General features: G+C 38.7%; 1 protein-coding gene across 3 annotated transcripts in view; it reads left to right on the top strand.

Annotated features, from left to right (window-relative positions):
• The window catches only part of PREX2 (phosphatidylinositol-3,4,5-trisphosphate dependent Rac exchange factor 2), a 284,540-nt gene extending 275,262 nt beyond the window's left edge, over window positions 1-9,278 (top strand). For 2 of the 3 annotated variants that reach the window (XM_087420479.1, XM_087420480.1), the window contains one exon: window positions 8,226-9,278. In XM_087420479.1, coding sequence (XP_087276605.1) covers window positions 8,226-8,402 — 177 coding nt within the window. In that variant the 3' untranslated portion in view covers window positions 8,403-9,278. Of the gene's footprint in view, window positions 1-2,198; window positions 2,267-8,225 lie in introns of all 3 variants that reach the window. The other variant, XM_004436261.3, reaches the window with a different exon arrangement.
• Window positions 9,279-25,150: the final 15,872 nt, after the last annotated feature.

Raw genomic sequence — 25,150 nt, 5'->3', positions numbered from 1 at the left:
CAGTATTATTGTTGCAGGCAAGACGCACCAATGGATGCTAAAATCAGTGAGCAAAAGTTTGAAGAGAAACAGGATATGTGCATAGTTTCATAGTATCTCCCACAACATATTTATTAACTACAAAAAGAAAGATGGTAACGGGGCCGGCCCAGTGGCGCAAGCGGTTGCGTTAGCGCGCTCCCCTGCGGCGGCCCAGGGTTCGCCAGTTCGGATCCGGGGCGCGCACCGATGCACTGCTTGGCAAGCCATGCTGTGGCGGCGTCCCCTGTAGAGTGGAGGAAGATGGGCGCGGATATTGGCCCAAGGCCAGTCTTCCTCAGCAAAAAAAGAGGAGGATTGGCAGATGTTAGCACAGGGCTGATCTCCTCACAAAAAAAAAAAAAAAAAAAAAAAAGATGGTAACTTACAGTGCAAAAATCTGGCAGATACCACCTTAACCAAGCGATGAAAGTTAAAGTCACCGGTGATGAGACAGATCGACATCATGGGATGTGCTGATGATCAACAACAGTGATATGGTGCACTGAGGAGGCACACCATCACTTCTGTGATTTTCTTGCCAAAAATGCGTATCTTATATCTAATCATACGGAAACATCTGACAAACCCAAATTGAAAGACATTCTGCAAAATAATGACCAGTACTCATCAAAAGTCTTAAGGTCGTGAAAGACAAAGAGAACCTGAGAAACTGCCACAGGCTGGGGGAGATCAAGGAGACATGAAAACAAAATGCAGTATGAGATACTGGATTGGATCCTGGAGTAGAAAACGGACTTAGTGCAGAAAAATGGTGAAATTTGTTAATTTGTTAATAGCATTAAACCAACCTTTATTTTCTGGTTTTGATCATCATACTCTGGCCAAGTGAATGGTTAATGTTAGAGGGAGTTTACGTTCTGGGTAAATTATGTGAACTCTATTCTGCTTTTACAACTTTTCTCTAAGTCTGAAATTACTACGAAATAAAGACGTTTTTTAACTGCTTAATTGCAATTCCTACTTTCCTTCTCTTCTGTCTTTTTGCCACTCCGCCCCTTTGCCCTATTTGCTGTCTTTATTTGGTTCATCTTAAGAGAATGTATTCATTTTCTTTTCTTTTTTCCTTTCCTCCTTTTCTTTCTTCCCTTCCCATAGGTCAGAATTTGGTAGCGGGAGATAGAGTTTCAGAGTTTCTTAAAACACTCTCCTTCGTCTGTTCTCAGCCCCAAACCCCGGTGTTTGGTTCCATGTAGCAACTAATTCCCATTAGGACCTGAACAATGGTTATAGCTTCATTCATGAAGTTGTGAAAACTTTTTCATTGCTAAAGTACATTGTCTTTGTACTATAAACTTTGAGGCAGAATTCTTAGATTTCAGAGATCTAGATACTCATGCATCATCCAGAAATTGCTTTAGAACTTTTTTGTGTGTGTGTGTGTGTGAGGAAGATCAGCCCTGAGCTAACATCCATGCCAATCCTCCTCTTTTTGCTGAGGAAGACCTGGCCCTGAGCTAACATCTAGTGCCAATCCTCCTCCTTTTTTTTCCCCAAAGCCCCAGTAGATAGTTGTATGTCATAGCTGCACATCCTTCTAGTTGCTGTATGTGGGACGCGGCCTCAGCATGGCCGGACAAGCGGTGCGTAGGTGCGCGCCCGGATCTGAACCCAAGCGCCAGTAGCAGAGCGCGCGCACTTAACCGCTAAGCCACGGGGCTGGCCCCACTTTAGAAATTTTTAAGAAAGCATTTTCTTGATAAATACTATGAAGTTTTAAATAGCTAATTATTCAGCTTAGGACAAAATAGGTGCATGAGTGTAATAGATTGTGATTTCTGTTCCACAAAAGCAGGGACATAGAGCAGATATTTATAGCCTGCTCATTTCCTATTTTCAGTGTCTTAAGTGTTGATTGCTTCTAGGAATAAAGACGTAGATAAGATAGTGAACAGGAAGCTGTTATTTAAACTTATTTTGAATGATTTAGATGGCTGTTAAAATAAATATCAATCCTTTGAAACAATATATCAATGTATTTTGATTCTTAAAAGCATTAATTTTGAAAATGCTCAGATATGATTTCTCTCTTCCTCCTTATCCAGTCTCTCTTGATGTTAAATAGTTGGAATAAATATTCTGCACTCAAATGTTAATGGTATGTTAAATAATTACTCGTACAATGTAGAGCTAAAAGTGACGTTCCATACTTCTATCAGGGAGCAAGAGTTCAGAACACAGCAAAGAATTTGGGAGTCAGAGACCGGACCCCGCAGACTGCTCCGAGGTAAGTGACACCCCAGATCTGCTTTTTGCCAAAGCACTTGCCACCATTTCCCTGGCAGTGTCACTCACAGCTAATGCCACTGCTCCAGGATATGCTCAATATGGTACTGATTGTAATCATGGAAATTGGCCTTGTAAACACTCTGTGGCTAAATGTGATTAGGCATAAATGGTCTCAGAATTAAATGGTAATTTTAGGTAAAGCAGACTTGGAGAGAGCAGGTAGAAGTGTTGACATTATTCTATTTTGCAGTAGAATAATTCAAAAACATGGTTGAATTCAAAAACAAAAGTCCAAGCAGGTACTGCTAAAATCTGTATTCCAACTGCGCCAAACTACCAAAATGCCATTTTCATTTATACTTCTATGACTGCACATGCTGTTGGCTCTGGCTTGATTGCCTTTCCCATCTATGTCTGTATAGAAAACTCCTGCTTAACCACAAAACTCAACTTAGAAGTGATTTTCTCCCAGAAGTCTTGGTTGAGTTTCCTTCCTCTTTGTCCTCCCTTAGCATCCTGTATATTGATCTCTATAGCCCTTATCATATTGTGTTGCAATATACTGTTACATATCTCTTTGCCCAACCTAAAAATGAATTTTCTGGAGGCAAGGAGTATGTTTTCTTTTTTTTTATTTTATTTTGCTCATCATAGTGCCTACATAATGCAGACATTGAATATCTGAACTGATTTCAAGAATTTGGAATGAATAAATCAATGAATGAGTTTTTTGTTTGTTATTGTACCAAATATTCACAGTTCACATATCATCATAAGAACTCTAATCTACCTTTAAAATTAATGAACATGGGAACAGCCATCAAAGAAATGTCATTAATTTGACTTCCCTGGTGACATTAGGGTAGGCAGCTATCTATCTGGAAGTGGGGCAAAACTATATAATTTCTTATACATTTGATTGTTTTATACATTTGTGTTTTAACAAAAAGCTCCTTCAAGCACTGTCACAGACAAGACACTCTTTGTTTCTATTTACAAAGCAGTTACCTGAAGGAGAATGATGACTGCAGCATTTATGAAGTTATATTTCTTTCTGAAAAACTATGTGGGCAGTGAAAGTACTTTCAAAAGGGAAAACGTATTTTCTCCCTGAAAGTGGATGGAGCACTCATGTTCTAATTGCATTTCTTTTTAGTGCTGACTCCTAACTATTTAATTCTCAGGTCTTGTTAATGTTCTCTTTCATAGTTGATTAGATTAGCATCTACGACTTTCTGTTGCTAAAGAATCGTTTCACGTAGGCATTCTCTCTAGCACCTTGAGCAGACACAGTATATTTGGATAATAGACCCAGTGAAGTGTTAAAATTCCAATAAGAAAACAAGATAATGGCTCGTCAAGTTCTTCTTAGCTAGAGCTTATAAACACTAATAAACAGTGGGGTTACGATAAGACTTCAGCATCCTGATCAATAAACCAAATGTGCAAGCTGAATACAAGAAAAGAAACTGATGAACTCGCTTTTTTCTTTATTGGGTTATGTTTTAAGACGCTTGAAATGAAACACCGTAAAATGTGTCATATAAAGTTGACATTTTTTACAAGAGAATAATAGCTCTGAGAGAGAAATCTAGAATAATGTTTAAATTTTATTTTATTTATTTTTACACTCTTTCTACAAATATTTGTTGAGGACTTAAGAAATGCAAAGCACTCTGCTATGCCCCATGAGAACGGAAACATGAGATCTAAATAGTTCTGGCCCTCAAGGAGCTTTCAGTTAAAGAAAACGTAACTATGAGAAAAGGTAGGGGGGTCGACCCCGTGGCATAGTGGTTAAGTTCATGTGCTCTGCTTTGGTGGCCCAGGGTTCATACGTTTGGATCCCAGGTACAGACCTACTCCCTGCTTATCAAGCCAGGCTGTGGCAGCGTCGCACACATAAAGTAGAGGAAGATGGGCACGGATGTTAGCCCAGGGCCAGTCTTCCTCAGCAAAAAGAGGAGGATTGGCAACAGACGTTAGCACAAGGATAATCTTCCTCACAAAAGAGAAAAAAAGAACAGGTAGGATGTGAGAAGCACTCTGGGGGGTGCAGGGAGAGTACTGAGGAACCAGCATGGAAATGAAGATTCCTGCCCCAAAGACAGCAAATTGAAGAACACATTAGGCTCTCAAGGCCAGGCCATACATAGGCAAGTCTAGGGTAATGTTTCTGGAAATATCTTCATGGAGATAAAGTTTGCTGTCTCTGCTTGAGATAATATTTGGTTCAAATCCCCAGCCAATCTCTATCGTAGTTTTCCTTTTACCATTCACTTTCTTTCATTTTTTTAAATTCACTCAGCAAGCATATATCGAATTTCTGCTGTGTGTTTGTGGGTGTCAGGTACTTTATTAAAGGATAAAGATAAAGACATAGTCCCTTCTACCAGTCAGTGAAGTGCAGTAGAGTGACCAATGAATAAAATGAAAATAGTATACAGTGTATAAGGACTGGCACAGAAATAGGCACAGATTGCCATGAGAACACAGAGAAGAGGCACATAATTCAGTCTAAGGCTGGAGAGGGGAGGTTGCAGAGTATTCCTGGCCAGTCAGCATGGTAATAGGTGTCCTATGGAGCCAATGCAATGGCACCAACACCCAGAGAACACATCACATTCTGAGAACTACACCTAGATCTCTAGAACTGTTGGTTGAATGTGATCTAAGAATGACGCAAAGTGAGGCTAGAGACGTAGGCAGGAGCTGGGTCAGTAAGAGACTTGTACCAGATATTGAAGAGTTTTGATTTTAACTTGAAGACCATAGGGAGGCATTAAGAAACAATGTTACTAGCTGGAAGATTTAAATTTTAGAATTTATCTCTGGGAACCTTAGGACGATTGAAAGGCAGGAACTTGAAAGGAGATTATTGTAGTGTTGAGGATAAAGATGAGAGGATGGATTAGAGAGATATAGAAGACAGAATTAATAGTCTTTGGACACTAATTGGATTAAGGTGGTTAGTAAAAAGAAAGATTCTAGGAAGATCACCAAATCTTTGGCTTGGATGACAAGGGGTGTGTGGTTCTAGTCACTGAGATAGCAGATACAGGGAAAAGAACATGTGTAGAGAAAAGATGATGAACTGAACTTGGTAATATTCTGACTAAGGCTCAATGGGACATCCATGTGGATGCCTTTGTGGGCAGTACAAACAACGTTCTTCCTCCTTCTAACTTTCATACATTGGCTCTTCAGAGCGATAATCATATCTTCATCAAGAACTAAATATTACATCCTAGATCTAATGGCACACTCGTCTTATTTTCTATTCCATTACAAAATCCGGAAACTATTGTGTATAAAAGCTTGATTTTCTTTGTTTGTGTAATTGGGAGGCAGCATACTATAGTGGTTAAAAGTGAAAAATGATTTTGAGTCCCAGCTCCTGCTGGGACCTTATATAGTCAGGTTATCTATCCTGTCTAAGACAGTTTTCTCATCTGTAAGATGGGGAGAATTACCTGTAACGGAGTATTATTGATACTTTAGCCTTGAAAGAGGCATTTGCTTTGTGATCTTTAACACAGCTTTTTTGCCACGTAGAAAGATGAAGGGTGTGATCTATAGACTGAAGTTTGAAAGTTCTGCTCTCTCTGCCAATTTGGATTTGGGCTGAAAATGCCAGCTCCAAGATGGCTGCCTGAGCCCAGAGAGGGAAAGGAGAGAGTGGGGCCGGGAACAAACCTTCTTCATGCGAGGCCACTGGTGGGCATGAGTGGAGTGAGAATACAGCAAGGGTCCCAAAATATTGGGCAAACAAAGGCCTCCCATTAGCTACCAAAAACCAAATGCCTCAGTGCAGAGTAAAAGTCCAGCTCTTACCTATTCCATTTTACTTCCAGACTTCATCTGCCTGTTCTAAATTCCCAAAGCCCCACAATTTCCATTACAAATGTGTCTGAACTCAAGTAACCCTGAGTCCCTTCCAAGAAGCCTCACAGAAGCTGAATCCGCCCAGCTCCATGGTACCCAGCACTATTATTTCATTAGGTGATCACAGGGAGTAGCCTTTTCAGCAATTTGCAAAGCAGACATTTCAAAGACTCGTCTGCCCAGTGGCATTAGTTACATTAGGTGGAGACGTGCTGTGTGAGGTAATGGCCTGGGATGGCTCAGCCCGGATCTCACAGGGTAGGGCATTCGCCACCCAGCTTACTGTTTCTGTTCTACCTGAGTAGGGCCACTGTGTTTTCACTCATTAGGCAGCACTGTCAGAAAAATAAGAGGACAGAAATTAAAGAGGAAAGGAACTTTCCCATCATTCTGTTATTCCAGCGCTGGGAATGCAATTTGAAACAACACCATGTCCTTCAGCCACAAGAGCAGCTTTGAAGTAGATGAGCTCACTTGAATGTATTCTTTTCTCCAAGAAGAATGAAATAAGCTTTTCTGACGTGAGATGTCCTTACTTCAGTATTCATTTTCTTCCGTGGAGCTGACATGTAGAGTATTAACCACCTTTCAGACTTGAAATGCATTTTGCAAACCTCCAAAGGCAATAACTTCTTCTATGTGTTTCCAGATTGGGAAAGTTCATTTTGTTAACTAGATTTCTAAAGCAATATTAAATCTTTTTCACTCTTCCCTCTTTGATTTAGAATTAGCATGAGATTAAATGTTGAAGAGAGAGGAAACTCATAATTTGCTAAATTTGTCAACAACTCACTTAAACTGTGTTCAATTTAATCTGTAAAAGGGAGTGAATCACCACAGCCGCCCCTAAGTTTGGAGTGCTTTTAAAAAAGAGCAAAGGTAAGGGGCAGGCCCGGTGGCGTAGTGGTTAAGTTCACGCGCTCCTCTTCTGCCGCCCAGGCATCGCAGGTTGGATCCCGGGCGCGGACCGACGCAGCGCTTGTCAAGCCATGCTGTGGCGGCGTCCCATATAAAATAGAGGAAGATGGGCACGGATGTTAGCCCATGGACAGTCTTCCTCACGAAAAAAAAAAAAAGAGCAAAGTTGAAATCTGCACCTTACATTTTTAGATCATCAGTCTAAGCTCTGAGGTTGGCCCAGTGTGGCCGTGGGCACAACTGAGGATGACAGGTGTGGTCCAACCTCCAGCCACTTTAGGTCAGCTGATATTCTCTCAGTCTACACCTTAAATAATGGGTATGCCCTATGCTGTTGCTATTACAGCTGTTATGTTCCCATTTAGTTTGGTTCTGGAGTTAGGATTCAACCATTCAGGCGAATGTGGAACACTAGAGTTTGTGTAATCCTAGTTCAGTCCCCGGAGCTTTGCCTTAATGCCATAAGTCTCCAACAACTAGACCTGGGATGCAAAGGGGGAGCATCTCCAGGAATCTGCACTGGGTCAAATGGATTCTTTGATCCACTTGAATCACCATCTGATTCTATTGACAGGTGAATAGGGGATGGGCAGAGCTGGGCGGATATTCCTTAGGAAACACCTGCTAATTGTGCCTTTCATATTCAGGCTGCAAGACTCTGCCACATCAGCCTATCCCTGACCAACTGCCCGCACCACTGGGATGGTAGAAAATGAAGCAAATTTCTAAAACTGGTCAGAAAATCAGTAGACACCCACGAGACAGATAGTATCCTGCTACAATATAATCATGATAGGCATGATGGTAATTGTCGTAATAATATCATATCCTAGAATTCAGAGAATCGGTTTTGCTAGCAGCAAGGGGAACAGCCGGAGTTGCCAGCACTGGAGCAGAAGCAGCTGGTGTAAAAGCGGAAGCATTGCTTCGTCGATAGTCATCCAGATGTGCGAAGAGACAGTGGTGTTTGCTAAATAACAGAACTGAAATTTTGGAGTTTGCTAATTCATATGCAGTTTTTAGTGAAATAGGCAATATCATCATGACTCCCAAACCAAGAAATTATTGTCAATGTATTTGTTATACCAGTAGAAACATCTTGTGTAATGTCAATACCCCAGGCCACTGTCAACACTTTCTCGTGCTTTTTCTAGGCTGTACAAGCTGTGCGAGCCGCCTCCCCCAGCTGGAGAAGAATGAAGAGAATTCCCAAGGAACCAGGCAAGCAGGAGCTTCTGAACACTGGCCTAGACAAAGGACGTGCTGGCTGCACATTCTCCACTCACGATAAAGAAATGAATTTTTTCTCTAAATCTTGCACCATCGTGTAAATAACTAATGTTCAGCTTGTACTTAGATATTTGTCTTGGAAAATGGATAGTTCATGCAGACAGCCCAGCTTCACAAACTGATCTCTCTATGTATTGACATGACCTATGCATTTTTAGAGTAAAATTCATCCATGGAAATTATAGAAAAAATATCAGAGATAAAAAGTTAACCATTGTGCCTCCTCTCCCATTTATTAAAATTATTTGATTGTGTTTGTTTTCATCTTCTCCAAATGGGAACGTGTAATAATGGATATTTCCGTTTGAAGAAGTCTGTCACTGAAGAAAGGTGGCCACACTTTCCACATCATCCTACAAAAATGTTACAGACAACGTAGACTGGGTGCCATAGGTTTTCAGGCTCCCACTTGCATCAGAGCAAGTGGTTTCTGTGTGAAAGGTGAAGAGCTCGCTTCACTCTCTCTCCTAAGGACGTATTTCTCAGTAGAGGAGAAGAGAGCTAACTGAGGCCTCCAGCAAGACCTTCGTCCAGCGGCTTTCAGGTATCCCTTATGCTCACAGTTCCAGCGAGCTGATGCTGTCATTGGTCTCTGAGAAGGACATGGCTTCCTTGGGCTGTGTATACTGTGCTGTGCTATAGGTGGCCAGGGGGTGGGGGAGAGACGGAGATCTGGGAGGTACAGGAGAGGAGACTAGGGTGAAGGAGGGAAAATAAGCCTATTTAAAAACTCAACCTTTAACTTAGAAAGATACCTGAAACTCTTAATTTTATTAAGGCTTTCACATGAGAGATCAGACTCTTCAGAGAATACACCATGCTGAGTATTTTTCTATCAAGATATATGTATAAGATATGAAAATAAAGCTTTATTTGTTAAACTTGAAAAAGACTATTAAAGACCTTAATTTACGGAAGCACAGGTGTATTCTGTTTTCATTCTAAAGTATACGTAATGTTTTCATTTCTACATTAATAAAATAAAGTTTTTTAGCTATGAATACTAATATAGTAATATTGATTTTAAATCCATAATTTCCAAAACGATTAAAATGCCCTTGCTGTGATTATGATAGTTATATGGATTTAGACAAATTTAGTATGTGAAAAGCTTTTCGTAACTAAAGTATATACAAACTATTATTAAATTTTAATTTATGAAATTTGATAGTGATTTTCAAACTGTCATTAAAAACCTTCATCACTAGCTGTGTATTGAATAACAAAAATACTGTGTTACATATGTACGAGGTGTTTATACACTGGTCAAGGTAATAATAATTGTTATTTGGCACAGAAGCACTTAAGATTTTTATGATAAGTCCATATGCTTAATGAAAAATAAAGAAACCAGCATCAGAATTTTCACAGAAAAAGTTGAACACTTTGAATTTAATGAGGATTAACGTACGTCTCTTCAGTAAGTATACTTTCGGAGATTTAACATTCTTCATACAATCAGCAAGTGATCCTGAAGGTCCATGACATTAGTGAATTGTGACTTTCCTGTTCTGAAACTTTGATTACATTTAATGCAGGGCTAATGAATGAAAGAAACTGATTAACTAGCAAGTACTTTTCATATTGTCATTACTGTTTTCTAGTCACCATCCTGGAAGCAGTCATTCTCATTAGAGGCGTGAAGGGGTCACTTAAACATTTCAGTCGTTCTTTGCTATGTTTCATGGGGGAAATTATCTGCTGTTTTAGTATTCATAGATTAGCATATTTTTAAGGATCTAATCTCTATATAATAGGATGTGCTTAATATTACTTTAAGGGCTAAACAGTGTAAGTGTACCATCCATCAGAGGGCTTGGCACTATTAAATGCTCAGAATTTAGTAATGCCATATTATCATCAGTCACTGTGATTTTTGATTGTAGTAAAAATTGTAGCTAACACTTAAGTAATTACTAGGTGCCAGGCAATACCTCCATGTGCATTACCCGTACTTTGCTGTTGTTGCCTCGCTAATCCTCATAACAACAACTTGGGGTGGTACTCTTCATCACCCCCATTTTACAGTTGGGGAACTGAAGTGAAGAACGGCCCAGTGACGCACTCAAGACCACACAAGTGACAAGTGATAGAACCAGGGTTTATTTGAACCCAGGAAGTCTGCCTTCTTAATACACTATGCTGCTTTTCCTTGTTAATATAAGAACTATTGTAATATTACCAATTATTTGTTAGTAAAGTTGGAGTTAAATGGGATGTGTTGCCATTAAATTATGCATCTTATATTGAGAAAAAGAGTGAATGGAAATATGTAAAATCTTTTTAATATATGAAAATCATAGGATTTCCTGGACATTTTACCATATTGGATACACATTTTGAGGTAACCCAATGCTGTTGCAATCTGAAAAAAATATATATTACATTCCTCATAATTGAAGATAACAGTTTTAGATATGTTTTGAAAGTCTGGAATAGTACATCATATAAAATTTGACTATGATTCCAAAACAGTGATAACAGTAAAAAATATCTAATAAATGGATGAAGACAATTTTTCAGTACCATAATGGACCTTCTTGTGACATTGGACATTTAACTGGCCTTCAGTTTTTTGAATGGCTTTGCCTAAATGCTCACCTACTCCTCTGCAACCAGCGTACTTTTTTTGTGTGTGTGTGAGGAAGATCAGCCCTGTGCTAACATCTGCCAATCCTCCTTTTTTTTTTTTTTTTTTTTGCTGAGGAAGACTGGCCCTGGGCTAACATCCATGCCCATCTTCCTCCACTTTATATGGGACGCCGCCACGGCATGGCTTGACAAGCAGTGCGTCGCTGCACGCCCGGGATCCGAACCAGGGAACCCTGGGCCGCCGCAGTGGAGCGTGTGCACTTAACCGCTTGCCCCACTGGGCCGGCCCCCAACCAGTGTACTTTTAAATGTTGTGAAAGCCTGCTAACAGTTCTTCCAAGTTCTGAGTTTGGACACCTGCTTCTCTCCACCTAAAAGGGAAAGTTATGCATAGAAATTTCGGTTCTTAACATGAGACCTGATTCAAAAATAATTGTTAACTAGTAATTCATAGTCAATACATCTTCAACATTCCATCATATCTTATGAAGCTGTCTAATATTAAATGTTACAGAATTTAATGTAGTATTAAAAGTATGAGCAATTTGAGGAGACAAGAATTTTACATCTATTTTCATTACTATTTAACAAGAAAGAATGAAAGAAAGAAGAAACAAAGAGAAAGAGAGAAAGAAAGAAAGAAAAAATCTCTGTACTTGTTTTCATTATAACGGATACTTAATGTTGACTTCAGAGTCTAAGCTTTATTTTATGAACTAATATCCCACTCTTAGAAGTCACACTGTTGTCTGTCTGTTTAAATTACATTCTTGCAGTGTCTTAGATTCCCTGTACATTCAGAATGAAATGAAGTTGACCTTGGCACTAACTGTAAAAGCCAAGAAAATGAATGGGTAAACAAATCCTGAGGGGCATATTAACTAATTTAAGAAAACAAAAGATTTTGAACCCTTTGGGCACATACATGTTATAGTCAAAATTAGTATTTATTGACTGGAAACATTCATTGAGAGCTAGTTACTCTATGTATTTAAAAATAATACATTTTTATTTAAAATACTAAAGTATTCTTTCATTAGTTTATGTAGGTCTTTTCCTACGTAGCATGATTTAATCCAGATTAGAGGGCATATTTTTATTCATGTATATTTTTGAAAAAACATAATAATGAAATTTAAAATGAATAACTTCCAAGTCATTTTACTTTAAAGGTCATTTTTAGATTTTCTTCGCTAGTGGTATTTACTAATATTTGAACTAACCTTTAGTATGTGACTCAATTGCTTCTGAATTTTTGGAAACTATGTTTAATTTTTAAAACATTTTAAGTGAATTATCATAGTAAATTATAGTTTACTTTCTCAACGCCAGTAGTAGTTATTTCATTAACATGCGTATATATTAACCAGTTTGCTGAATGAATTGTCAGTTGTCCTGCTTAAGTATGAAGGCAAAAGCTTTTGAAATGGTTTAGGATGATCTGAACTTTGATTAGGAAAAATATTCTGTTTTCTAGCAAATTTTTGTAGTTTTAGGGATGAGCCTCAGAAAAGTTTCACCCTTCATGAAGCAGAATGGGTGGGGAAAAGTTGTGAGAGGAGTCTGGGCCAAGAATGGGCTCAGGCCGATCCCGTTTACACGTAGTGGCCACAGTCTTCCTAAGTGCTGCAATCCCATAATAGTTATTATGGTTAGTCTTTGGTTTTAGAAAAATTTTACTACTTCAGAGCTTTGCCTTTAACAGTGATCTTAGCATTCATATTGCCAAGTTGCGCATGGGTGGAAGACTTAAATGATGTCCTGCACGTCCTCTAGCTGTTGTTACATAGACACGTGGCCCACTTCACTCAGGATAGCTTGCTTCTCTCACTAAAAAGAGATATCTGAAGTCTACTAAGTCTACTAAGATATAGATATCTACATCTATATATACATTTTTATATGCATATATATTTACTACTTTTTGTCTTTATGAAAATACATATATTACTTAGAGTCTTATGTCTTGTTTTATATGAAGATATGTAAAATGGAGTTGTTCAATGTATTGAGTGTCTGTTCTGTGGACCACAAAGCTGTCTAAACATGCAGGAAGCACACCTGGTAGAGCATCTTTTGATCACTGACACTAGTTTGCTACTCAGTCTCTAGTCAATTTACCTGGCTTTGCCATCTACCAGAAGTAGCTGATTAAGAACAAAATCGTTGAATTTTTAAATGATATTTGTCCTAGAAATAGAAATCTTTGGATAGTTAGTTTGGGACGCAAATAACAGAATAAATGTCATCCGTTCATGTATTCATTAACAAATGTTTGAGAATTCACTTTGTGTATGAGGCCCGGCCGGTGGGCCTCGTTTGTGTGTTGGATGTATTTGGTTCGAAAACCTTCACAGTATCTCTTCTGTGTTAATGCTTCCCTGTGTCTTTTACTTGAAATGACATTACTTGTGATACAAACCTATTCTAATACCGTGGAGGTATATATACAGAATGAAGTCAAGAATACTAAGTCGGTAAAACGCTTTAGGAAACATACATTTAAATTTGAATATCTAATGGCTCAAGCAAATTTATTAGAGTTTCAGATGAATATATATTTTTGTAACTGCCAAGTACAAAAAAGTAAATCAGTAGAACATAGCTTTTTGCTTAAAAAATATTTTTATAAGTATTCAACTGCATAGCATTCATTATTTTAAATAATAAAATATCAAGTTGGTTCTATAAATAGTAATTCCTTTGAATCTATCCGTATTTAACATTGTATACCATTCAAAATATAATGACAAATTTCATCTGAATGTGGTATTATAGTAGTCTCTTTTTTTCTTTGTAAAATATACATGTAACATAGTTTCAATCACTGAGTGTTTTATGTATGGTTAAAATGATCAAAGTGTATTATGTATTTTTATATCATTTATTTTTGTCTGCATAAAAGACTACAATAGTAACATTGTATCAGAAATGTCAGTAATAATAAAGTGAAATGTAGTATGACCATTTCAGTTTCTATCCATTTAAATTTAACCAATTCGTATCATGTTCTTACCAGTTTAGGAGACAAAAATCCATGAAACACAGATTTTCACCCTTTAAGAATTCACAAGCTCAACAGAAAGATGAGACTTGTGCTGTTCCCTGAATTAACTAGCTAAGCTATCAAGATTTATTCAGTACTTATTATGTATAAGCCCCTCTCCTAGTTGCTGAGGGTGTTATAAATACATACAATTCCCAAACTCTGCAGTAAACAAACTTGGTATATGTGGGTGATTAACACAGTACACAAACCAAAATGGTAACTACCTACATAAGACAATACACACTAATACAAAATAAAAGGGAAAGCAATGAGAAATGTGTACTAGAGAAATTCAAAGAATCTAGATTCAATCCAACATCTCTTTATTGGGCATCTCAGAATTATCAGGTACTGAACTAAGCTGGATATTTAGTAATTAGAAACACATATGTGGTTATTGCCCTTATTGAGTCGACAGTCTAGAAGGGGAAGACATTGATAAAATACAAAAATGATGAGAGAAGGCTGTGGCCGCCTTCAGGATGCATAAGATTAAGCAACAGAAGAAGGGAGTGGCAATTGTGTTAACAAGAACAGCCTGAGTATGTGCACTGAGATGCAAATGCAACAGATATTTTGGTGAGATGGTGAGTGGATCAGTCTGGAGAGAGGATGAAGATTTGTGGATGTGATTAGAAAGAGATATGACTAGAAAAAAAGGTTGGGTCTGGATGGTATTGGTCTCTGAGTGCTAGGCTAAGAAATCTGGATATTGTGAGCATAAGAATGTTGAAATATCTAATTGATAATGGTGAAGAACTGTGAAATCCAAGTGAGGATTTTAAAAAATGTGTATGTTGTTGATTGCGTAGGCTACCTCAGAAAAGTCATAAGAAATAATCATTGGAGTAAACAAAAACCAATAACTAGATTTTACTTTTTGGAGATTGCTGGTATACTCTGAGATTGCAAATTTAATACAGTAATACAAAGAAAATGGAATTAGCAAGCAAAGGCTATTTGTTTTAGAACAGCATTCCAGACACCAATGTTCCAGATACAGCATTAGATGAGACACACACAAACATAAACACACACAGAAAGTATTTTGTGGTCAAAATAAGTTTAAGGAACACAGAATTAAATAGATTTCTCTTTCATAGGACTTCTCTGACGTTTTAATGTGCTTATAAAAATCATGAATTTGGAGGAGAGAGATGATATGCCATATTTCTCAAACTTACTAGAAGATAGGACATGTTTGATGGAAGATTTGTTAATATTTCCTTGGAATACAAATATTCAGCCAAGCACAATATGAGAAGACTATTCTAGAAATTTCATGATAACATGAAGGGGAAAAAAGGGTAAATGCATTAATAGGAGATGGCACAGCCTTTACCTGATGGGCGTGCCATTAAGGCTTAAAGGAAGTGACAAATATTGATGTATGAACAGTGACAGCAGATTAGAATTAAAAGCAAGTTGTGATATTGTTACTTTTATTCTTTCCCAATTCACCTATGGGTATGAGGAGCTGGGAAGAACTTATTCCATAGAGAAATGCAAGTGTCTCGTCTCCTTTCTAATCATTTCAGCTCTAGAGTATGATGGGATATTGGAGTAAAGGACACTTTATTATATCTAAACTTGGCTCCACTTTGCCATGTTTTCTGGCCTAAATTTGTAATTCTCGATGGCCATGTCCATTGTGTCTTGAGTTAGATGACCTGAAGGTAAAAGAGTAATTTTCTTTTCGCAAAAGTATTTAAAAATATGCTGTGTGTGGCGTTTTCTAGACTTACATTGGTCAGCCGTTTGAACATGATCTGAATGCAGTAAAACAAATGTCTCACAGATTTTTTTTTAAGCTAAATCTTGATAATATGAACTGCCAGGTCATCTCCAAGATTCCTTGTGGTCAGGAATTTTCCAGATCTAACTGTGGGCCCCCTCACTATTAATTAAAGTGGATACATAGAAGAAAGTTTCAGTGCAAGACTGTCTAGAAATTCAGTAAGTCACGGAGTTCTTAGACTCTGTGCCCTTGACTCGCTATGTTGCTTTAATTTAGGAGAGGCCTGTGAACTCCCTGCCAGAAAAGTGATAAAATATATTATCCCAGGGCTGTGTGCTCAGAGAAAAAGGCAGTGATCACCACATGATATAACAGAGTGTTCTGTTTAGGGTGCTTTAGTTCAAAAGGATGAAGACAAGTGAGGATATAAATGATGGTCGGAGAATGACTAAGGACACGCCAGGATTGATTGCCAGGAATAGTTGGTCTACTAAAAACTGCCACAGCTCTTGCGGCTCACATGTTGACTAACTGTTAAAAATATTTACCTTGGAGATTCGACATTAGGTTGTTACCTAACTAGCAATGAGGGATCTGGAAACTGTAACCAAACACAGAGAAAAGAATAGGCTTGATGATGATATAAAAAGAGGTTTTTATACACAGCCTTTGAAAAACTTATCAGAATTGTATAAAATATTCGTGGGAAAGTTAGCTAGGATAAGCTTTATTTTTTTCACATTTTTTTTATTAAAGTGAAATTCACATAACATAAAATCAACCAATTTAAAGTATACAATTCACTGGCATTGAGTACATTCACAATGTTGTGCGACCATCATCTCCATCTAGTTCCAAAACATTTTCATCCCCACTAAACAGGTTTTTTTAATTAAACGTTTATTTTTGAGATAATTGTAGATTGACATTTTTGACAAAGTCTTGAAAGCAGTTCAATGGAGGAAGGATAGTCTTTTCAACAAGTGGCGCTAGAACAACTGGACAGACATCCGTAGGAATAAAAATGATCCTTGAATCCAACATTACACCGCATACAAAAATTAACTCAAAATGGATCACGGACTTAAATGCAAAATGTAAAATTATGAAACTTTTAGAAAAAAATATAAAAGAACATCTTTGGGATCCAGGGCTAGGTAGAGTTCTTAGACTTGACACAAAAAGCATGATCCATAAATGGAGAAGCTGATAAATTAGAGCTTATCAAAATTTAAGACTTTTTCTATTTTAAAACCTTAGTGAAGACAGTGAGAAGACAAGTTATGGACTGGGAGAAAATGGTCACAAACTACATATCTGACAAATTGCTGGTGTCTTAGAATATGTAGAGAACTCTGAAAAAAGCCAGTTGCAAAAGGTTTCATACTGGATGATTCCATTTATGTAGCATTCTTGAAATGGCAAAATTGTAGAAATGGAGAACAGATTAGAGAAAGGGGACAGGAAGGAAGTGGGTGTGGCTGTATAAGGGCGACAAGAGTGATCCTTGTGGTCATGGAAAGTTCTCTGTCTTGACAGTGTTAATGTTGATATCCTGATTGTGAAACTACCATAGTTTTACAAGATATTACTTTTCAGGAAAACTGGGTAAAGGGTGAACAAGATCTCTCTGAATTATTTCTTACAACTGCATGTGAATCTACAATTATCTCAATAAAAATTTCAGTTAAAAATATAAAATGAGTTGTAAATGCCTCTCAAAATGGCAGTTTTAAAGGTAGCTTTATTAGTAAGGAAAATGTATTCCTGGAAATGAAATCACATTTTGAGATAGAGGCTAATAAACATGATGATTTCCATCTTCTTTCTCCCACCTAGGATTTATTTATTCATTCAGAAAGTCAACTGCACAAATTGAGCGCCCCTATGTGAAAGCTTGGTGTTGGGATTGAGTACCCTGCCTGCCCTTCAGGACTCCTTGAGGAGCTCACATTTCAGAGGTGTGGCAAGCCTGTGACCAGATGTGCAGCCTAGTACTCTGATTTAGAGGCCCACTGCAGCTATTAGTAGCTGTGTGACCATGGGCAACTTACTTCTTTGACCCTCAGATTCCCTGAGCTGTAAAACTGTAATAATAATACACTTACCTCACAGGGCTGTAGCATGAATTAAATGAGATAATGTAGATAAGAACTTAACACTGAGCCTGGCACCTAGAACCACCCTATAATGTTCACCAGATAATAGAATATTAAGTCTTATTATGAGGTTGAACTAAGTTAGAAGTAGGAGGAAAGATCTACTCTCCAGAGACGTTTTCTTCAGACAGATGGCTTTTTTGAGGAATAGAGAGATGGGATTGGAGGGGTTAGCTGCCATTTGAAAGCAGGGTATGCCGTATTAAGGAGTTTGTAGTTTATCTTGTGGGCAGTGGTGAACTTTTGGAAGTTTTCAAGCAGGTCAACAAATAAAATGATCAAAATAGTTACATTCACAACAGTGTGGTTAGAAAGCTGTTACAATGATCTAGATAGGGTTTCTCAGAGTGGGATTCTCAGACCAAGTTCATCAGAATCTCTTGAAGGATTAACTTTAGGGATTCCATTTTTAATAAGCTTTCCAGATGTTTCTTTTTGCACTCTTGGGTTTGAGAATCCTGGTCTAAAGGAGAAGTGATGGAATTCTTAACAAAAGAGTATCAGAGAGAAGAGAGAAGAGAGAGAGTTTTGAGAAATATTTAGGCGGTAAATTAATAAAATTTGCTAATCCATAGGATGTGGGGAAGTAAATTAAAGAAAACAATCAAAGATGTTGCCAAAGTATTTAGCTTGGACAATTGGCCCCCATAATAAGGGAAGGCAGGATGAGTTGCAGATTAGGGAGAAAAGAAAAAATATATACTTTGGAGCATATTGAATTTGAGGACATCCAGATGAAGGTAGCCAATAGTTCAATGGGAAAATCTGTCTGGATTTTAAGTAAAAGATGGGGACTGGAAATATAAGAAATGTATATGAATAATAAGGCCACCCACAAAGAGCACAGGGAGTTAGAAAACTAGAGAGCTGAGGATCAAATTCTGGGATACTACAATTTAAGCAAAAGAAAAGATGCTGTGAATGAAATCCAGAAGAAATATTTGAAGTGGTTAGGGGGAGATTCAAGAAATTGGGTGGTCGTGGAAGTCAAGAAAATAGAGATCAAAGAGGGAATTTTCAAACGATTCCGTGATTGTAAGTAGAATGAAAAGTAAAAAGGACTTTTAGCCCTCGAATTACTTTTAGTTTTTGTATTTTCTTTATTTTTAATTGCAAAAGTTTTACACGCTTTTTGTAAGATCAAAAAATTTTTTTCAAAAAAATTATAGCAATTAACAATGCCACCAGACTACCTGTTGCCTGGCACCTTTACCAACACTCGATGATATCCATATTAGTCCGGTTCTTTCAATATAAGTGGTAGATAGAAACCAAAATCTGACTGGCTTTAACAACCAAAATAAAACATAAAAAAGATAAAGCAAAGCTGTTAAATGCTGTAGATGGATCTCCTGGGCAGGAGCAGCCCCCAGGATTAAAATTATGTCCTCAGATATTTCTCTTCATCTCAGCTTTGCTTTCCTGTTTTTGCCCCTTTCTTAGACCAGCTCTCCTTTAATAACAGCAAATTGGCCACCAGCTTCACTAAGGTTTTTTTGTGTGTGTGTGTGTGAGGAAGATCAGCCCTGAGCTAACATCCATGCTAACTCTCCTCTTTTTGCTGAGGAAGACCGGCTCTGAGCTAACATCTATTGCCCCCTCCTCCTTTTTTCTTCCCCCAAAGTCCCAGTAGATAGTTGTATGTCATAGTTGCACATTCTTCTAGTTGCTGTATGTGGGACGCGGCCTCAGCGTGGCCGAAGACACGGTGTGTCAGTGCGCGCCTGGGATCCGAACCGGGGCCGCCAGTAGCGGAGTGCACGCACTTAACTGCTAAGCCATGGGGCCGACCCCACTAAGGTTTTATTTCACACAATTTACCAACTTCAGTGGAAGAGAACTTCCCAAAAGTTGCAACAAAATTCCTGCATTGCTTCTGATTGTCCAGTCTGAGTCACGTGACTTCCCTTAAACCAATCACAAGAGCCAAACAAATGCTGTACTCTTGTTGGCAAGACCAGGATTACATTGTCTATCTCTTGTTTAAGAGTGGGAGCTGTCAGAGGATTCCTAAAAGAAAATCAGGGTGATATTATCAGAAGCAGGAATGGATTCTGGGCAGGCATAAACACCAGATGGCCACAAGAGTAGTGCTAGAGTATTCATGTGCCAGACCTAATTACATGCTTTATCTTGCATTGACATGTTTATCAGTGTATTTCCTGATCTTTTAAAACTAGAACAGGAAAGTAGTTATCTTTAAAAGAGATACTTGGTCCAGAAACGAGGTTATAGTAGATTATGTATTGAGCAGGAGAAGAGAAAAACAAAGCAACTATAGATCACTTTTCTTATAAACTTGGTGGAAAAGGAAAGAGAGAGCTGCAGCTATAGTTTGAGTAGGAAGCAGTGTAAAGTTGTTTTTCTGTTTTGTTTTGTTAGCTTGTAGGCAACGGATCAATGAAGATTGATTTCTCTATTAGGAATGAAAATGCATAATTTTTTTCCCATGTAGCTATTACATAAAATGCTTTTCACAATAAGGGTATGTAAACATGCATGTCTTAGACTTCTTTCATTTGGCTTTGACCCTTGGAGATACATTACTCAACTGTAAGTTTCCAGGGTGATGCTAACCTTGGTAGAGACCATGTTTTGTGGGAAAATGGGTTTCGGAGTCCCAGTGCGTATTTGGCAGATTGATGATCCAAACATGAGCTTCATATTTTATAATCAGACATCCTCTGAGAGTTGAAAATGTCAGTGTGGTTATCTAAACGATGCAGATTTTTATATTTAAATTGCACACATTATCGTCCATAGAATGAAAGTATTCTTAAAAAGAAAATAGAAGGAAGAAGGTCTTTGGCACACTAATTTGAATTCAAACTACACAATGGATGCAGTGTGTGATTCTGAACTTATCCCTGACCATTGCTTTTGGAATAAAATAAAAGATCAGAGGTCGAAGAACTAGATGATTATTACCAGGGTAGTAAACATTGCATAAGTTAATAAATATCAGCGGCCTTGAACTTCAACTTTAAAACTGAAATTCAGAAAGAAATGTGTCTTGTGCCATTCTGAGTAAAAGAAGATGATGAAAAGCCATTACACAGTGTTTTCCCATCCGATGGTATAAATCATGAAGACTTCTAAGAGGCATTGCCTGTAGCTTTTCTCAAGCTTCTAGGATACATTTCAAGCATCTTTGGGAGTGACTTTAACTCTCTGTCACTTTATTCCTCAACCAGAGGAGAAAAGGGAAGGGACTGTGATTAAGTTGCATTTTTCCCAGGACCATTTCATCAAAGTCTATGACGTAAACTAAACAGAGTTATCAGATGCCTGAGCCCAGGACGACAGACTGCAAATGATGCCAAATTCCCCTTTAGAGAAGGGGCAGAGTGAAAAGTTATCTGAAATATATTAACATTTATATTGACATTAGTTAAGGGAATGGTTGAGAAAATCAGTTGTTTGAGAAAACTTAAAATGTGGGACTTTGACTGCAAATCCTGTCAGTGCTCATGGGAGTAATGTCATGTGAAAGGTTAAAGTCGAATCACATCTCCGTTTCCAAATCATGATTATTATTATGTTATACATGGAGATGGTGAAAAATGGCATGCCAGACAGGAAGGGTACAATATAAGTGAGGAGAAGTATTTTCCACCTGTAAGGTGGTATTATTGTATGATTGGCAGAAGGAACGTTTCTGATCCTGGCTGACTGAGTGTGGTGGGGCCGGGGGTTGTATTAACTATGTCTTTTATTTTCTGTATTCTGATGTTTTGGCATATGGGGCTTTGCTGACCCTGGATGGACTGCTCCTCCCAGGGTTACCCAATTCCTTGAGATAGTCAATAACTCACCAGCTAGTGTGCTTTTGAAATGCAAACCAAACAATCCAGAGCCCACACCCCAACCATCTCATTTATCAGGCTCTGAGAGTCTGGGCCACTATCGCCCTGCCCTAATCACCCCTGGGCCAGGTACCAGACAACTAGGGACAGCCCCGTGCCCCAGAGCCTGCTAAAATTATTCAAGCTAGCCAATCCTAAACCTGCTTACCCTACCTTGCCTGTTTCTTCCCACAGAAACCACAAATAAGGCTTTTCCCCAATTCTCGCTCCTCTCTCCCTGCCTCCTGACTGACCTTGGTGCTCCCCCTGTGACCCCCTGTGACATGGCCTGCCCCTTCCTCTTGAAAACTGTAACAAAATAGCTTTTCAAAGGCAATCATCTCCTGATCCGTTGGCCTCACCATACCCGAATAATAATAAAACCTATTTTTAAAGAGGGATGGGAGGAGCTGGCCCCGTGGGGTAGTGGTTAAGTGCGCGCGCTCTGCTGCTGCCGGCCTGGGTTCGGATCCCGGGCGCACACCGATGCACGGCTTGTCAGGCCATGCTGTGGCGGCCTCCCACATAAAGTGGAGGAAGATCCGCATGGGTGTTAGCTCAGGGCCGGTCTTCCTCAGCAAAAAGAGGAGGATTGGCACAGATGTTAGCTCAGGGCTGATCTTCCTCACAGAAAAAAAAAAGAGGGATGGGGGTGTGAGAGGGGGCAAGAGTAAATTTCTTCTTAGAGTATTTGAAAAGCTGACAGTGAAGCTCTACTGGATGGTCAGATTGCCCCCAAAACCATTTCATGCGAGTCCTGGCCAGAGACTCTCATTTCTCACTGCTGGAAGCCACCTCCTTACGGGCCACCAAAGCTCACCAGCATCTTCCATTGTACTTCAGTGTCCATAACCAGCTGTGTTGGCTACGGTAGTTACTTTCAGTTGGTTGATTAGTTAGTTTGTTGATAATATGCTCACAGCTTTGGGCATAAAACTGGATGATTTTTTTCCCAGAGGGCAAGGACTCATTCTCTTTCTAAATCATGTAGTAGGCTAATCTATATCCGGAGAACAGGAGTCAAGTGGTAACTACAGATTCTGTCAAGTGACTACTAAATCTGGCTCACCATCAGAATCGCTCATAGAATCAGAAGACAAAAATGCACCTTTTCTCGGGCCTCACTCCAGTTTTACTAAGCAATTCTGGTGATCTACGGGGTTTGGAAAATCTGAGAGAATATAGCTTCCACCAATGCATTTTAAACTTTAATATGCATATGAATCCCCTGGGAATCTTGTTAAAACACGGCAGACCCCGAATAGCTAAAGGAATCCTGAGAAAAAAGAACAAACCTGGAGGTATCACACTCCCTGATTTCAAAATATACTACAAAGCTATAGTAACCAAAACAGCATGGTACTGGCACAAAAACAGACACACAGATCAATGGAATAGAATCGAAAGCCCAGAAATAAACCCACACATCTATGGACAGCTAATCTTTGACAAAGGAGCCAAGAACATACAATGGGGAAAAGAAAGTCTCTTCAACAAATGGTGTTGGGAAAACTGGATAGCCATATGCAAAAAAATGAAAGTAGACCCTTACCTTACACCATACACAAAAATTAACTCCAAATGGATTAAAGACTTGAATGTAAGACCTGAAACTGCGAAACTTCTAGAAGAAAACATAGGCAGTACGCTCTTCGACATCAGTCTTAGCAACATCTTTTCAAACACCACGTCTGACCGGGCAAGAGAAACAATAGAAAAAATAAACAAATGGGACTACATCAAACTAAAAAGCTTCTGCACAGCAAAGGAAACCATCAACAAAACGAAAAGACAACCTAACAATTGGGAGAAGATATTTGCAAACCATACTTCTGATAAGGGCTTAATCTCCAAAATATATAAAGAACTCATGCATCTCAACAACAAAAAAACTACCAACCCAATTAAAAAATGGGCAAAAGACCTGAACAGACATTTCTCCAAAGAAGATATACAGATGGCCAACAGACACATGAAAAGATGTTCAAAATCACTAACTATCAGGGAAATGCAAATCAAAACTACAATGAGATATCACCTCACGCCCGTCAGAATGGCTATAATTAACAAGACAGGAAACAATATGTGTTGGAGAGGATGTGGAGAGAAGGGAACTCTCACACACTGCTGGTGGGAGTGCAAACTGGTGCAGCCACTATGGAAAACAGTATGGAGATTCCTCAAAAGATCAAGGATAGAACTACCATATGATCCAGCTATTCCACTGTTGGGTATTTATCCAAAGAACTTGAAAACACCAATTTGCAAAGGTACATGCACCCCTGTGTTCATTGCAGCGTTATTCACAATAGCCAAGACTTGGAAGCAACCTAAGTGCCCATCAAGGGACGAATGGATAAAGAAGATGTGGTATATATACACAATGGAATACTACTCAGCCATAAGAAACAATGAAATCCAGCCATTTGGGACAACATGGATGGACATTGAGGGTATAATGCAAAGTGAAATAAGTCAGAGGGAAAAGGTCAAATACCGTATGATTTCCTTCATTAAGTAGTAGATAATAACAACAATAAACAAACACATAGGGACAGAGATTGGATTGGTGGTTACCAGAGGGGAAGGGGGGAGGGAGGAGGGTGAAAGGGATAATTCGGCACATGTGTGTGGTGATGGGTTGTAATTAGTATTTTGGTGGTGAACATGATGAAATCTATGCATAAATAGAAGTACAATGATGTACACCTGAAATTTTTACAATGTCATAAACCAATGTTACTGCAATAAACAAAAAATTAAAAAAAAAAAAAAACACGGCTTCTGATTCAGGGCATCTGAGGGGGCCTGAGACTGCATTTCTAGCAAGCTCGCTGGTGCAATAGCAAGGCCCAGCACACAATTGTGAGTAGCAAGGCCCAGCACACAATTCACGGGGGGCCTTGTTTCAAAATACAGATTCCTAGGAATTTGCCTGGAGATTCTGATTCAGCAAGGGCTGGACCTGGGAATCATTTCAGATAATTTTATCATCAGATTATTTTATCATTTAGGATATACCAGCCTAAGGAAAATATCTGAGTGTCACATAATAATGACAATAACAACAATAGAAAGAATTTATTTATTCAAATCGTATGTATTAGCACCTACTGTGCACCACACTGTTCCAGGCTCTGCAGCTACTGTGATAAATTAAAACAGGAATTCTTGCTCCCACGAGGGAGGCGGCAAATGAAAGAGTAAACTCCCCAGCAGATAAAATAATTGAGTGCTTTGAACACTATTCAGCATGGTAAGGAGACAGCATCCTAGAGAATTGCTGATGGAGATGATATAGCAAGAGCCACAGCCACGTGATGATGGCGACAGTTAGCACGTGAGAAGCAGATTGGACAAGTCGGTTTGTGTGGAAGGTTTTGGGTGATCCTGTTTCCTTCTCACA

The sequence above is a fragment of the Ceratotherium simum genome, chromosome 31 (genome assembly GCF_057802395.1).
Source record: "Ceratotherium simum simum isolate JZ-2026a chromosome 31, ASM5780239v1, whole genome shotgun sequence".
NCBI lineage: Eukaryota > Metazoa > Chordata > Mammalia > Perissodactyla > Rhinocerotidae > Ceratotherium > Ceratotherium simum.
Note: the sequence above shows the minus strand (reverse complement) of the source record. Positions and strands in the feature narration are given on the sequence as shown.